We start from the raw sequence: 14919 nt of genomic DNA on the forward strand, positions 1-14919 counted from the left end.
ATTTCCCAATACAAAGATAGGCTCTGGAAAAAGAACTAAGAAAATGTCAACAGTGACTTTGTAAAAAAAAAAAAAAAAAAAGAAAGAAAAAGTTATAATTTATATATAAGCTGCATAAATCTTAAATATAAATCTCAAATGTTTAACTTAATGAATTTTTACATACGTGTACAACTATGTAACACCACCCAGCTAGAAACAGAAAACATTTCTATCACTCCAGAAGGTTCCCTCATGCCTCCAGTCAGAAACGCCTGCCCCTAACCTCTACCCCTAGATAACCACTATCCTGCCTTCTAACCCCCTAGATTAATGTTGCCGTTTTGAACTTCACATAAGTGGAATTATACAGTATAGATACTCCTTTGCGTTTGTTTATTTTGCCCAACAGAATGTATGTGAGATTCATACTTGCTGGGATGCATGTTTATCATTCTTTATTGCTATGTAGTATTACACTGTACAAATATACCATCATGTACTTATCGACACTCCTGTCTGGGTCATTTTTCAGTTTTAGAATATTATGACTACAGCTGTTACAAGCTTTCTTGCCTTTGTCTTTTGGTGACACAAGCCTCACTTTTATTAAGGGTACATATCCAAAAGGAATCATACAGTAGGAGCATGTTTTTAGCTAGATACTGCCAAAGTTTTTTAAAGTATATTGTCAGTCTTAGTGCATCTGGGTGGTTCAGTCGGTTGAACACCTGACTCTTGATTTCAGCCTAGGTCATGATCCCAGGGTGATGGGATCAAGCCTGCTTGGGATATATTCTCTCTCTCTCTCTCTCTCTCTCTCTCTCTCCCCCCCCCCCCCCCCGCCCTTTGCCTCTCTCCCCCACTCATGCTCTCTCTCTCTCATAATAATAATAAAATGGTATCATCAGGGGCGCCCAGGGGGCTCAGTCAGTTAAGCATCTGACTCTTGACTTTGGCTCAGGTCATGATCTCACAATTCTTAAGTTCGAGCCCTACATCTGGCTTTGCACTGACACTGCAGAGTCTGCCTGGGATTCTATCTCCTGTTCTCTCTGCCCCTCCCCTCCTGCTATTTCTTTCAAACTAAATAAAAATAAACTTAAAAAAAAAGTGGCATCATCAGTCTTTATAATTAATCATGCCGGTGAGTGAACAGTATCTCATTTGACTTTACTTTGCATCACTCTAGGCAATAATGCTCAGCACCTTTTCATAGGCTTCTTAGCCATATGAATATTCACTTTTATAAGGCCCCTGTTCAAGTTTTTTGTCCATTTTTTTAAAATGGAATCTCTACACCTAACATGGGACTCAAACTCATAACCCAGAGATTAAGAATCACAAGCTCCACCAACTAGCCAGCCAGGAGCCCCTGTCCATTTTTAAAATTGCTTGTCTTTTCGTTGATTTGTAGGAATTCTGTATATGTGTCTTTTACCCAACACATAAATGTAAATGTCTTCTCTCAGACTTCAGCTTGCCTTTTCAACTTAAGAAAAGGAGGTCTGATAAATGATGTCTTAATTTTGATGAAATTCAATTGATCCATTTTTCCTTCAGCAGTTAATGCTTGTGTCATTCTTTAAAATTTATTTTGAGAGAGAGAGCATGAGCCTGGGAGGGGCAGAGACAGAGAAGGAGGGAGAGAATCCCAAGGAGGCTCTGCACGGTCAGTGTAGAGCCCGACACAGGGCTTGACACGGGCTCGACGCGGCTCGATCCGCAAACTGTGAGACCATGACCTGAGCCAAGACCAAGACCAGATACTCAATGGGCTAAGCCACCATGGTGCCCCAATTTTTTTTTAAGTTTATTTATTTATTTTGAGAAAGAGATGGGGTGCCTGGGTGGATCAGTCGGTTAAGCGACTGACTTCAGATCAGGTCATGATCTCCATGAGTTCAAGCCCCGTGTCGGGCTCTGTGCTGATAGCTCAGAGCCTGGAGCCTGCTTCAGATTCTGTGTCTCCCTCTCTCTCTGACCCTCCCTCGTTCATGCTCTGTCTCTCTGTCTCAAAAATAAATAAACATTAAAAAAAAAAAAATTTATTTTGAGAAAGAGAGAGAGCGTACGTGTGCACCCATGGGCAAGTGAGAGAGGGGCAGAAAGAGAGAGAGAGAACCCCAAGCAGGCTCTGCACTGTCAGCACAGAGCCCGGTACAGGGCTCAAACTCACAAACTGTGAGATCATAACCTGAGCCAAAACCAAGAGTAGGATGCTTAACCAGTGACTGAGCCACCCAGGCACTGCAATGATTGTGTCATTTTTAAAACATCTTTTCTGCTACAAGATCATGAAGATATTATCACGTTTTCTTCACGAGGATTGTCTCAGCTTTTGCTTCACCCATCTCACCGATACTCAGATCTTCTCTCCCAGCCCTGACGAATCTGTCATGGTCAAGGTCGTGCCACATGACAGTACAGACTGAGTTCATTAAACCTTTTCCATTATATGCACTATTACTTAAAAAAACAAATCCCTGGTAGTAAATAACAATGACAGAAATGTACTATAATGACTCTTCATTAACTGTTTGAGTTATCACTTCAGTTTCTAGTAATACACCCCAGCTTTAACTGAGGTGAGCAGGTACTTTCTTTCACTAATATCAAAAGACATTTCAAGTGGTTGCCAGAGGCGGGAGATGGGCAAAATGGGTGAAGGGACTCAAGAGGTACAAACGTCTAAAGTCCTAGGGATGCAATGCACAGCATGGCAACTGTAGCTAATAATATTGTATTGCCTACTTAAAATGTGCTAATAGATCCTGAAAGTTCATCATAAGGAAAAATAATTCTGTATGTACAGTGATGGATGTTAACTCATTTTGGTGGTCATTTCATAATATATACAATGTACACCTAAAACTAATATAATGTTATATGTCAGTTATACCTCAATAGAAAATACACACACACACACACACACACACACACACACACACACACACACAACAGGTGACCCTTGAACAATATGGGTTTCAACTGCAATAGTCCATACATATGTGGATTTCTCAATAAATTAGTACAGAACTATAAATGTATTTTCCTTGTGTTTTTCTTAATAACATTTTCTTTTCTCCTACTTTATTGTAAGAACACAATAAATACACATAATATACAAAATGCATGTTAATAAACCGTTTACATTATTGGTACAGCTTCCAGTCAATGGTTGGCTATTGGTAGTTAAGTTTGGGGAGTGTCAAAAGTTTTATGTAGATTTCTGGCAGTGCAAGGGGTCAGCGCCCCTAATCCCAGCATTGTTCAAGGGTCAACTGTACATGTAATCATTGGGCAACAACAACAAAAGACATCTGAACATAATACAGATTGACATTTCTGAAAACAAGTGAAATTATAAATGTTCACCCTAAAATTGCACATACACTGAGCAGATACCACATAAACTCATTTCTCATGATGAAATGCCTGGAGTTCAGTGGAATCTGCTATTTGATAGAAAGAACATATAATTTCACATACTTCTATAAATCAACCTTTGAATTTGTCTTTCTTAATTATACAGTACCTCTCCTGTCAGTGAACTCACATTAAAAAAAAGGTTGAAGAGAAAAGAACCAAGCACTTCACTATTTATGCGATTCATCTGTATATATTTGAAGTGATTTGTGTTTATATAAAACCCAGTACTATCTTAAAATTCTACTATGGAGTCGCCCTGCGAGATGTTTGGGTCCATCTGGCTAGGTGACACATTCCCTGAAACTGAAACTTAGAGCCACCAGTAAGATATCCCCATAGTGAGAAATGCGACATGCCTTGTCTGAATACACCCTATGTCCTCAAGGCTAAAGTTCACTCTGTTGGGTCTTTTTTCAATTACTTTATTAAGAGCTATCGATGACGATTCTACTCAGAAAAATAAAGCCAATTTAATGTTTTTGGATTACCTTTACATTATTATGCAGAAGTCCCAATTTTTAAAAGCTAATATTTCACCAAGTGTCAATTAAAATTAATGCAACCCACACAGAAATCATGTAACACACTGGTTTAAAAAAAAAAAAAAAGTTACCATTGACGTGAACCTGGACTTACCTGTGGTAATGGCTCTATGAAATTGATGCATGTCTTCTCCTGAGAGCTCCTGGGCTACTTGCAAGATCTTTTGTCTAACACCATCCAATTTCACTTCTGATTCTGTCAAAATCTCTTCCATATCAGGAGCACTATAATCAATATACCAGCCAGATGCTTTGTTAGTGAAAAACTGAAATCATCTAAATATCAATAAACAGGGGCACCTGGATGGCGCAGTCGGTTAAGCATCCGACTTCGGCTCAGGTCATGATCTTACAGCTTGTGAGATCCAGGCCTGCGTCGGGCTCTGTGCCGACAGCTCGGAGCCCAGAGCCTGCTTCGGATTCTGTCTCCCTCTCTCTGTTCCTCCCTCCCTCTCTCTCTCAAAAATAAATAAACATTTAAAAAAATCTATAAAAATAATAAGTATCAACAAACATAGGACTGAATTAATATTGTATCTGGATGCTTCTAACTCAAAACCATAATTTTATTTTATTTATTATATTTATTAAAAATACGTAAAATCAGGGGCACCTCGGTGCCTCAGTTAGTTAAGTGTCTGACTTCAGCTCAGGTCATGATCTCATGGTTCCTGGATTCGAGCCCCGTGTTGGGCTCTGTGCTGACAGCTCAGAGCCTAGAGCCTGCTTTGGATTCTGTGTCTCCCCCTCTCTCTGCCCCTCCCCTGATCATGCTCCGTCTGTCTCTCAAAATTAAATAAACATTAAAAAAAAAATATGTAAAATCAATTTAAGAAACAAAACAGATGAACATGTGGGAAGTGGAGGGAGGGGGAGAGAAGAGAGGGAAATAAACAAGAGACTTAATGATAGAGAACAAACTATGGGTTGATGGAAGGAGGTGGGTGGGAGATGGGACTAAATGGGTGGTGGGTACTAAGGAGGGCACTTGTGATGAGCACTGGCTGCTTATGTAAGTGATGAATCATTGAATTCTATTCCTAAAACCAATATTCCACTGTTTGTTAACTAAAATTTAAATTTAAAAAAAGAAAAAAAATTAAAAAATCAAATCAAATCAAAATATGTAAAATAAAAAAAAAAGTAAAATCAGGGGTGTCTGGCTGGCTCAGTCAGTAGAGCATACGACTCTTGATCTCAGGGTCATGAGTTCAAGCCCCACATTAGGCACAGAACTTTAAAAAAAAGTGCATAAAATATGAAATCTGCTCACTGACAGTAGCTATCTTTGGTATTATGACTGCTTTCATTCGGTATCTTTATTTTTCTACAATTTATTCTGAAGATTACTATTTTCTAAGTTTACTATAATAAGAATTTATTATTTTTGGTAGAGAAATCCTTACAAGATGACTTTATAAAATAACATGGTTTTTTCTAAAATATTAAGACGCTCTGCCACAGTTCTATTATTTCTTTAAACCGATGAATATTGATGTCAATTGTTTTTAAATTGCAATATGTATTGAAAAACTGTTCATAATTAATCAAAACAGTGTTGCTTCTTTCCATAAGCTCAAGTTCAAAAACAGTTTAATTTCCTTTCATAATATAAACTGAGAACTCATTAAAAAAAACAAGCAAAAATTTTAGTCAGGTTAAGATGAAGAAAAGGTTAACAGTGCCTAATTCCAAGAAATCTATGTATGGCAAATTCACATCCACTTAATAGAATAAAAACTAAACTATTACAGAGTTATCTTAAAAGTTGCAAATGAGTGAATAGAACACTTCAGTAATATTTTTAATAATAAAAAATGGTAAATTATATTTGGATTTCCCTAAATGCTTTATAAGATACATAGTGCAAATCCTTCTAGGGGCATTTGTAATTTGTAACAATCTCTCCCTGGGCGTTGGTAGGAAAGGCAATTTCTTTTTTTTTTATTTTTTTTATTTTTTTTAATGTCTTATTTTATTTTTGAGAGAAAGACAGAGCACAAGCTGGGAGAGGGAGAGAGACAGGGAGACACAGAATCCAAAGCAGGCTCCAGGCTCTGAACTGTCAGCATAGAGCCTGATGTCAGCACAGAGCCCGACACAGGGCCTGAAAGCATGGATGCTACACTGACTGAGCCACCCAGGTGCCCCAGGGTGGGCACTTTCTAACCTCACGTAAAACAGAGAAGCAAAGAAAGCTGATTAAATGAAAAAGGATGCAAACAAAGAAGCAAAGATGAAAGACGATGATACTCAGCTGCATTCATAAGAAATTCCTGAATCTTTAAAATTTATTTTCCTCCTCTGCTTAGGCTAGTTTAAGCTGTTTTCTTTTACATACATACAACCAAGGAATCTAGGATAGATACAGAGCCTATGTAGAAAAATAACAAAATCCTACAGAAAGGAACTTCAAAGAAAAGATGTCTCAGAGCTGTAGGAAAAGGAACTTTCAAAAAATTAGTCAGTAGTATCATATGCTGCAAAAATGTAAACTAAGAGTATGTACTAGATTTAGCAATATGAGGGTAACAAGGGCAATCTCAATAGTTGTAAGGCAGAAAAGCGGATTGCAATGAGTTGGAAAACGAATGGGAACATAAATAAAGCAGATTTCCACATTTATCTAATATTGAAATTTTGCATATATCACCTAAGTAAAGCTTTAACGTAATAAGCTCTGGTAAATCACTAGAAATTTAATATTTTCACAAACAATACCTGTATCACTGAGTGCTCTTAACAACACAAAATTCCTAGTTGCTCTGAAAATAAGAACTTTCCCTTTTGGGGAGCCTGGGTGGCTTAGTCAGTTAAGTGTCCAACTTTGGGTCAGGTCATGATCGCATGGTTTGTGGGTTTGAGCCCCACATTGGGCTCTGTATTGACAGTGTAGAGCCTACTTAGGATTCTCTCTCAAGCAAAAATAATATAAAAACAGGGAGGGGGACAAAACATAAGAGAATCTTAAATATGGAGAACAAACAAAGGGTTGCTGGAGAGGTTGTGGGGGGCGGGGGGGATGGGCTAAACAGGTAAGGGCCATTAAGGAATCTACCCCTGAAATTCTTTTAGCATATTGTTGCACTATATGCTAACTAACTTGGATGTAAATTTAACAAAAAGAAAAAAGAAATACCTATTTCCTTAAAAATCAGAAACCGCCCCCCCCAAAAAAAAAAAAAAAAATTCTCTCTCTGCTCCTCCCCCACTCACACTCACTGACTCTCAAAACTAATACTTAAAAAAAAACTTTCCTCCCTATTCTGATTAAAATATTTATTCTTAAAATCTTCTTGCTGCTAACATCCTCCAATCCCAGTATTCATAGAATAAATCACAGAATCTTCTAACAGCTAGGTACTGTCCACTGACGTATAAAGCATTCCAAAGTACGTATGTAACACATATCAAAGGGTATGCCACTGGAACAAATTTTAGAGATATTTACTCACCTTGTAATTCTATGGAGGAGAAAAATTGTCCTTTTACTTTCCACAGTTATATCCCGACTAAGTTTCACAAGTCTCTCGTATTTGTCATGTCTTGCATCAAGTTCCTGCTGAAATGCTAAGAACACATTATTACAACCATAAGCATGCATATTCTATACTTTGAGCCTATCAAACATTGTTGATAGGCACAACAGAGCAACTATTATTTACTCTATTTAACTCTTATCTATTTACTCTTAAACTATTTACTCTTATTTAACTATTATTTACTCTATATATAAGATATAAAATATAAAAATAAAGAGCAAATCATCTCATTTACTTTTAAAGTATTTGGAAATTACAGACTGTGTTCTTTGAACACAGGTATGCTTTAACTGAGTTTTGCCACTCACAGCCTCACAATAAGATGTATATACTGTAAAAAAAAATACCCCATCTAGTAAACATGAGATTGTTATCACAGAACTATCACACAGGACTTTAAAAAATTCCTTCCAACTACCTAAGTTACATAACATTTTTAAACACCTTGTTTTAATCATATGCAATATTATCTCCCCCTCAAAAAAATTGATTTCATTAAAAAATTAAAGTTTATAACTTTTAATGACATCAATTTTCTGAATTTCCAAGCCCTAGTCACTAAAATACCCATAAACCACTTAACTCTTAATTAATAACCGCTTTATTTCAGAAGCATTGTTACCCCAAAGACCCAGCAAACTGCCTGCCCTATAGGGAGCACCCAGATGTATTTTGCATGAATTAAAAAAACCCAAAACTTGAATAAACTATTAACCAAATAACAGGCTGACAAGAACCAAAGACATCTGCCCTTTTATTATTGAGATAATAATTAAGTTCGGATTTTGTCTACTATTTCAAGACAATCATAAGTTTTTACTTATTATGAACATTAATGACTACTGTGAATTAAATACTATGAACACATAGCTCCTATCCTCGAGCTTAGTCCAGTATAAGACAAAATTGTAAATAAGTAAATAAAATACACAATAAATCTATGTAAAGGTTTGGGAAAGCAGGGTCCACATTCTTCTTGTTCACTCCTAACACATACTAGAACATGATAGATGATCAGTATTTCATGACTGAATGGATGAATGGATCATTAATAAATGCAATATCTGTCAATAAATTTGCTTGAGAGAAAAATCACAAAGGCTTGAAAGGAAGAAGCTACTTGAGCAGGGTCTTGAGGAAAACCACAGTTCACCAGATGGACAATGGGGGTACCAAATGAGAAGCAACCCCGAGCTTAAAGAATTACATGTGAAAAGGCACAGAAACATACAACAGCAACATGTGCTTGGAAACAAGCAGCTCTGTGTCAGATGTGCCACAGAGTATCAGGCTGGGGAATAGGTGGCCCATTGCAGTTTTTCCACTGTGTATACAGTCATATCAATACACTCTCTAATCAATCACAGCGGTCTTATACCTCTGAAGATCACTGTAAGTGCTGTGGTGGTTTTAAAACATGCCTGCACATTAAGGAGGGCACTTGTTGGGATGAGCACTGGGTGTTATATATAAGTGATCAATCACTGGGTTCTAGTCCTGAAGCCAAGACAGTGTATTTTTTGAGAATAAAAAAAAAATAATAATAATAATAATAATAATAAAGATGTGGTGTATGTATACTCTCTCTCTCTCTCTCTCTCAATGGAATACTACTCAGCAATGAAAAGTAATGAAATCGTGCCGTGTGCAACAATGTGGATAGAATTGGAGGGCATTATGATAAGTGAAATTAGTCACAGAAAGACATATCATATGATTTCACTCATATGCAGAATTTGAGAAACTTAACAGATGAACATAGGGGAAGGAAAGGAAAAATAAGATAAAAAGAGAAAGGAAAGCAAACCGTAAGAGACTCTTAAATACAGAGAACAAACTGAGGGTTGATGGGGGGACAGTGGGTTAAATGGGTGATGGGCATTAATAACGAAGGGCACTTTTTGGGATGAGCACTGGGTGTCATATATAAGAGATGAAATTATTGGGTTCTACTCCTAAACCTAAGACTATACTGTACATTAACTAACTTGAGAACGAATGAATGAATAAAATAAAATATGCCCACAAATTATTCCACCTTCAGTAGGGGGAAACTAATTCCCTTCCCCTTAAATATGAAGTTTTTAAGCCGCTTCATTTCTAAGACAGGGTAGCAAAAGTGACTATGTATCATGTCTGAGATCAGGGCATAAGGACACTATGGCTTCCTCCTTGCTCTGACTGGGGGAAGCTAGATGCCGTAACATCAGGACACTCAAGTAGTCCCATGGAGGAGACCATGTGAGGAAGTGAGAGCTGGCTGTTGGCAGAAGGCCTAACTTGCCAATTGCTGTGGATCCTGCAGCCCCAATCTAGCCTTCAGATGACTGCAAGTTGGAATGGACAGCTCAAGCCCCCTCAGGTTCCTGAGCCACAAAAACTGTAAGGTATAGGAGGGTGGCTGGAGGATACAGGGAAGGAGAATTTTGTTTTAGGGCTTGTTTTGAAACAAAGAGCAACCTGACCCAGTTAAAAGGACAACTGTGGAAAAGTACATACATACACATAAACATTATATATACGAATAGTATATACATAACACGTATATATATGATTTACTAACAGAGTTCCCACTCTGTGCAAAATGTTAAGAGTCAAAACAAAAGTGTGGTCCCCGTCTTCAAAAGTCTGGCTGAGATGGGGCGCCTGGGTGGCGCAGTCGGTTAAGCGTCCGACTTCAGCCAGGTCACGATCTCGCGGTCCGTGAGTTCGAGCCCGCGTCAGGCTCTGGGCTGATGGCTCGGAGCCTGGAGCCTGTTTCCGATTCTGTGTCTCCCTCTCTCTCTGCCCCTCCCCCGTTCATGCTCTGTCTCTCTCTGTCCCAAAAATAAATAAAAAACGTTGAAAAAAAAAATTAAAAAAAAAAAAAAGTCTGAGAAAACAAAACCATCACATGCTTAAAAGTTATTAACTACATATATATATATACACATATATACACACATATACACATACACACACATATATACATATATATACACATCTGACGTTTATTTATATATCAAGTACACAATAATTTTTAGTTCTATGGCATGTCTGATGTTAACTGTTTACCTGTAATGAAAAAAAAAAAAAAGTGAAGACTTCAGTAATCTCGACTTTAATGGCAGACCTAGCACCATAGCCAACCTCCAGGAACAGTAAAAGATTCACACACCCACATCTTAAATTCTGATGGGCTGGTTTTTTGTTTTTTGGTTTTTTTTTTTGCGTGCACAACATGTCTAAATTATCCTTGTTACAACCTCTTTAGTTCTCTTCCCTTCGTCAACTTACATTACAGAGAACTTACATTTGAAGGCCAACATCACAGGTGAAGATGAATTAACATCCTTCCCTTCTCTTCTCTGGTTATGTGGGAAATTGTCATGCTTCCTTTTCCTGAACCCTCCTGATCCTTATGTAGAGAAGGAGAAAAAAGTTGGACAGGGCTCTTCCACCAACAAGACTTACAACGTAACGTTAGCTAACCCCTTCCTTCCTCTTAAACCAGCGTCCACGGGGCTCTCGCCTTACAGGCTTTCCCAGCGGACTCGCAGAAAAGCAGCCTTGCCTTTTCTCCCCAAACCTTCAGCTCACCTCACTCAGGCTTCCACCAATGGCTTCCCTGATCTGGCACAAGGTGGAGCAATTACCGAACTAAGATTAAAAATAACAGGTCTTTAAGAAAACGAGAGGTGTCAACAGGACCAATGTGGCCGGGAAATCACCGGGGCCGCCGCCTCCCCGAGCCTGCAAGGGGAGAGGGCATCCCTCAAGGGTGAAGAGAGGTGGAAAATCCGACAAAAAAGGATGGAGATCCTCCCCCTTTGAATAAATAACGCCCAGTGCCGCCGAGGACGCCACCTTCTTTGCTGCTCATGTCGTCACGGCCTACGGCGAGATGAGCGGAGACTGAGGGCCTTGGAGCGAGACGAGTGCGCAAGGTGCCGGCCGGAGACCTGCCGAGGAGCCCTTTGCAGCCGGCCGACGTCTACGCACTGGCCGGAAGCGCGCGGCTGCAACCACTCACGCCTCTCCCTCCGCCCTCGCACACTTCCGGCCTGCACGCCGGCCCCCTCCCCCCGCCCCTGGCTCCGCCCCGCGCACGGCCCGGGGACCTCGCGCCCGCGCTCTGTTGTTGTGCCTGCCCTCTGCTGTGCCTGGAGACAGAACGCCTTCACACACTTCACTGCATGGTCTGTTAATAAAAGAGACGACGGAAGCGAGGCGTGTGTGAAAGTGGAAAGAGGCGGAATATGTACGTGATTTTTTTTTTTTTTTCCTCCAGGCTGCCTTGGAACACCCCCGCGTTTCCTCCGTGTGGACCCAGCCTTCCGCGCGATGAGTAGTGGGAATTGTAGTTCGCCCGCAGCTGCTGGCCCTGCGGCTCTCCCGACCAGGCTATGCGGAAGAGCGAGCCCTCGATCACCAATGGGAAGGTCTTTTCAGCCTCGAGGCCGAACCTTGGGGAGTTGGGAGTTTACACTTTCCATTTCTGGGAGTGACACCTGGAGGTCAAATGATGGAGATATGAAAATCAGTAAGCGTTCTGTCTGACGAGGGCAAAACCCGCCTTCTGCGCTCCTCCCCCTTGCTCCCCGCCTGTCTCCCAGTTTCTGCCCCCTCCTCCGCCCGGTCTCGCTTTACTCCTTTTTCCTTGTGTCTCTATAGCTAGACGGCCTGCTGGCTCCGCCACTGAGTGGCTGTGAGACCCTGAGGGTAGTTAACTTCTGTTCCTCAGCTTCTTTATCTGTAAAATAGGGATAGAATGGTACCTGCGTCCTAGGGTTATTTGAGGACAAAGTGAGTTCATGCTAAGGCTCTTAGAAGAGTATCTTTTCGCATAGTAAGTGCTCAATTAAATGTTAGCTTTGATACCCTTCTCCCAACGTCCCCCTCCAAAAAGGGGGAGAGAGAAAGGTTGATAATAATAATAATAGGTGTGCACCACTAAGTTGTGAGCTTTTTATTTGGGACAGGTACTGCCATATCTTACTAGACTTACTACTATGAGGTACCACCACCCAGAACCCATAGCGCTTGTAAGTCTCTGTAAGTGTTTTTTGAAGAATGAGGTTCGTGTCATCAAGATGGGTAACTGAGTGGCAATCCAGCATCTTCTAGATAAAACTCAGGGTAAGACTTGGTAAATTGGATGGCCTAGGCCTAGTGGGGAAAACACAAGTATATTTGGTGATGCTTGTGGGCACGTGTTGTACACACGGTCTTTCCTCGTTAATTTAGGAGCAAAGAAACAGTAAATGAAACAATTTGGCTAGAACATGGCGGTATTTTCGAGCCGCAGGCCGGAGTGTGTCATAGGAAGGTTTTCTGCCCTGGGTAAGCTTTAGGGCCTCTCCCAACTCCGAAGCTAGAAAGTAACGACCATCCATCCATACCTTTCTGCATACCTACTGCTCTCTGAATACGTGAATTGATTAACCAAATTCCTTGTGGATTAAATAGGCTCTGAAGACTCTTGCTTTGTAGATTTGGGACGAATAATTCTGAGTTTGTGGGAGGTCTGACCCTGCTAACATCCACCAGTATCCTCCTTCCCTGATTAGAGATGACTTGACCATGGGGGGGGAGGGGAAACCCCTCTGACAGAAATATAATCATTTTAATATGTCTCCCTCTAGATCCAGAGAAGCCCATAACTTACAAACACTTTTAAAGTCAGTATTTATTATACCACAGTCTGAGAAAGGGTTTTTTTTTTTTCCTAATTCTGCTGGACTGGCCCCTCTGAAGACCTCAACTGTCCAAAAAACATAGATCAGCCATATTCATTCTCTTTCTCCAGCCACCACTACTGTTCAGCTGTTGACAGCTGTGTTACTCAAACTGCTTTTCACTGCTTCCCATAGCGATTAGAACACAAAGTTTCATAACCCGTGATGACTTCTCAAAGTACTTCAGGGACTCTTTGCCAGCACTTATTTGCATAGGCATTGCTCCAGGTATCCCATCTGTAGCTGCCCTTTGGGGAGGAAATACTTCTCAACCTTGGGTAACCTGCAGAAGGTAACTCCACCTTGTCTCCTTGCTCTGTTGCTTCAGATGCGTGCACACAGTTTGGGTATTTGGCAAAACATATTTTTGTTTGCGTTTAAAGGAGAACTACCACCAAGTTGGGAAGCAGAAGGTAAAACATTTTCAGCAAGAAATGTTGGTGTGGTTTTCGGAACGGATTTCCGTCCCCCTCTTACTGTTGCATTCCATTTGCCCACATTTGACTCCGAATAAAGCTCTAGGCCTTTGGAGCACACCTGTGTTTATAAATCTTCACATTTGTCACCTTTGTAAGGAAAAACATCTGATATCAAAATTGGTTTGAGGTATTAAAAAAAAATCACATAATCAACTAAGAGGAGAAATACAGGCTCTCAGGATATTTTCTATTTTAGCTTTTGCCTGGTTATGTAGTTATTAAGTAAATTCCAGTGGAGGCGGGGGGGATCATGGGAAATTGCCAGAACCTTCAGGGACCAGTTTTAAAGCAATAACCATAATATCTAAAAGATACCTATAGGGTCTGAAGGGGTATTGTGAAGTGTATACATACCAGTTCACAGATTTATTTTTCAAGCAATGGTAGGACATGGTAGGAGAAAAGGATTTTCCTTCTAGTTCTTTACTGGAGAGGGAAGCTGGTATTGGAGGGAATAAAAAGGGATGGGCAAAACCACAATGAGATACCACTTCACAACCACAAGGATGGCTATAATAAAAATAAATAAACACAAGTGTTAGTGGAGATACAAAGAAATTGGAACCCTCATCATTGCTGGTAGGAATGTAAAATGGTGCAGCAGTTGTAAGAAGACTGATAGTCTCAAAAAGTTAAGCACAGAATTATCACATGACCTAATAATTCCACTGCCAAATGTATGCCTTGGACACGGATGTTCCCCTAAAACTGAGTTGGCCTTTTGATTTGTTTTGACTAATACAATGTGGGGGAAGTGGTACCGGGTCAGTACCTAAGCCTAGACCTTAAGAGACCCAACAGCTTCCCTTTTAGCTCTCTTGGAACCTTAAGCCACGTAAGATGTCTGACTATTCTATGAGAGAGGCCTGAGCAGCCCCCCTTCCTTAAAACCAAACCAGCTGAGGTGTCAGACATGTGAGTGAAGCCATCTTGGACATTCTAGTCCCAGCTGAACTCCCTTCTCAATGCAACAGAATGAGAACACCAGCAATCACCACCATGGAGCAAAAGAACCATCCAACTAACCCACAAGAATCATGAAAAATAATAAGTCATGTTAAAGTCTTTAAGTTTTAGGGTAATTTGTTATGCAGCAATAGATAACTGATACACACTGGTGTCCCGTTTTCAATTTTGCCAACTTTCAGTCATTTTTCCACACAGCACTTAGTGATTCTGTTAAAATATACATAAATGGTGTTACTCCTCTACTTAAAACTGCAAGGAT

The 14919-nt window shown here is 40.1% G+C and overlaps 1 protein-coding gene and 1 long non-coding RNA gene across 4 annotated transcripts in view; one reads left to right on the top strand and one right to left on the bottom strand.

Moving 5' to 3' along the window:
* The window catches only part of TSNAX (translin associated factor X), a 32449-nt gene extending 20947 nt beyond the window's left edge, over positions 1-11502 (bottom strand). The window contains exons 1-5 of one of the 3 annotated variants that reach the window (XM_049645008.1): positions 11342-11502; positions 11075-11134; positions 10788-10892; positions 7409-7523; positions 4048-4178 (exon numbers count right to left, since the gene is read on the bottom strand). In XM_049645008.1, the coding sequence (XP_049500965.1) occupies positions 4048-4178; positions 7409-7523; positions 10788-10803 (262 nt within the window). In that variant the 5' untranslated portion in view covers positions 10804-10892; positions 11075-11134; positions 11342-11502. The other 2 variants (XM_049645006.1, XM_049645007.1) reach the window with 2 other exon arrangements.
* An 85-nt stretch (positions 11503-11587) lies between these two features.
* Positions 11588-13748, top strand: LOC125932614 (uncharacterized). Its single transcript, XR_007460694.1, has 2 exons — positions 11588-11673; positions 11766-13748. It is a non-coding gene; the product is annotated as an uncharacterized LOC125932614 (long non-coding RNA).
* Positions 13749-14919: the final 1171 nt, after the last annotated feature.

This window comes from Panthera uncia, chromosome D2 (assembly GCF_023721935.1).
Source record: "Panthera uncia isolate 11264 chromosome D2, Puncia_PCG_1.0, whole genome shotgun sequence".
NCBI lineage: Eukaryota > Metazoa > Chordata > Mammalia > Carnivora > Felidae > Panthera > Panthera uncia.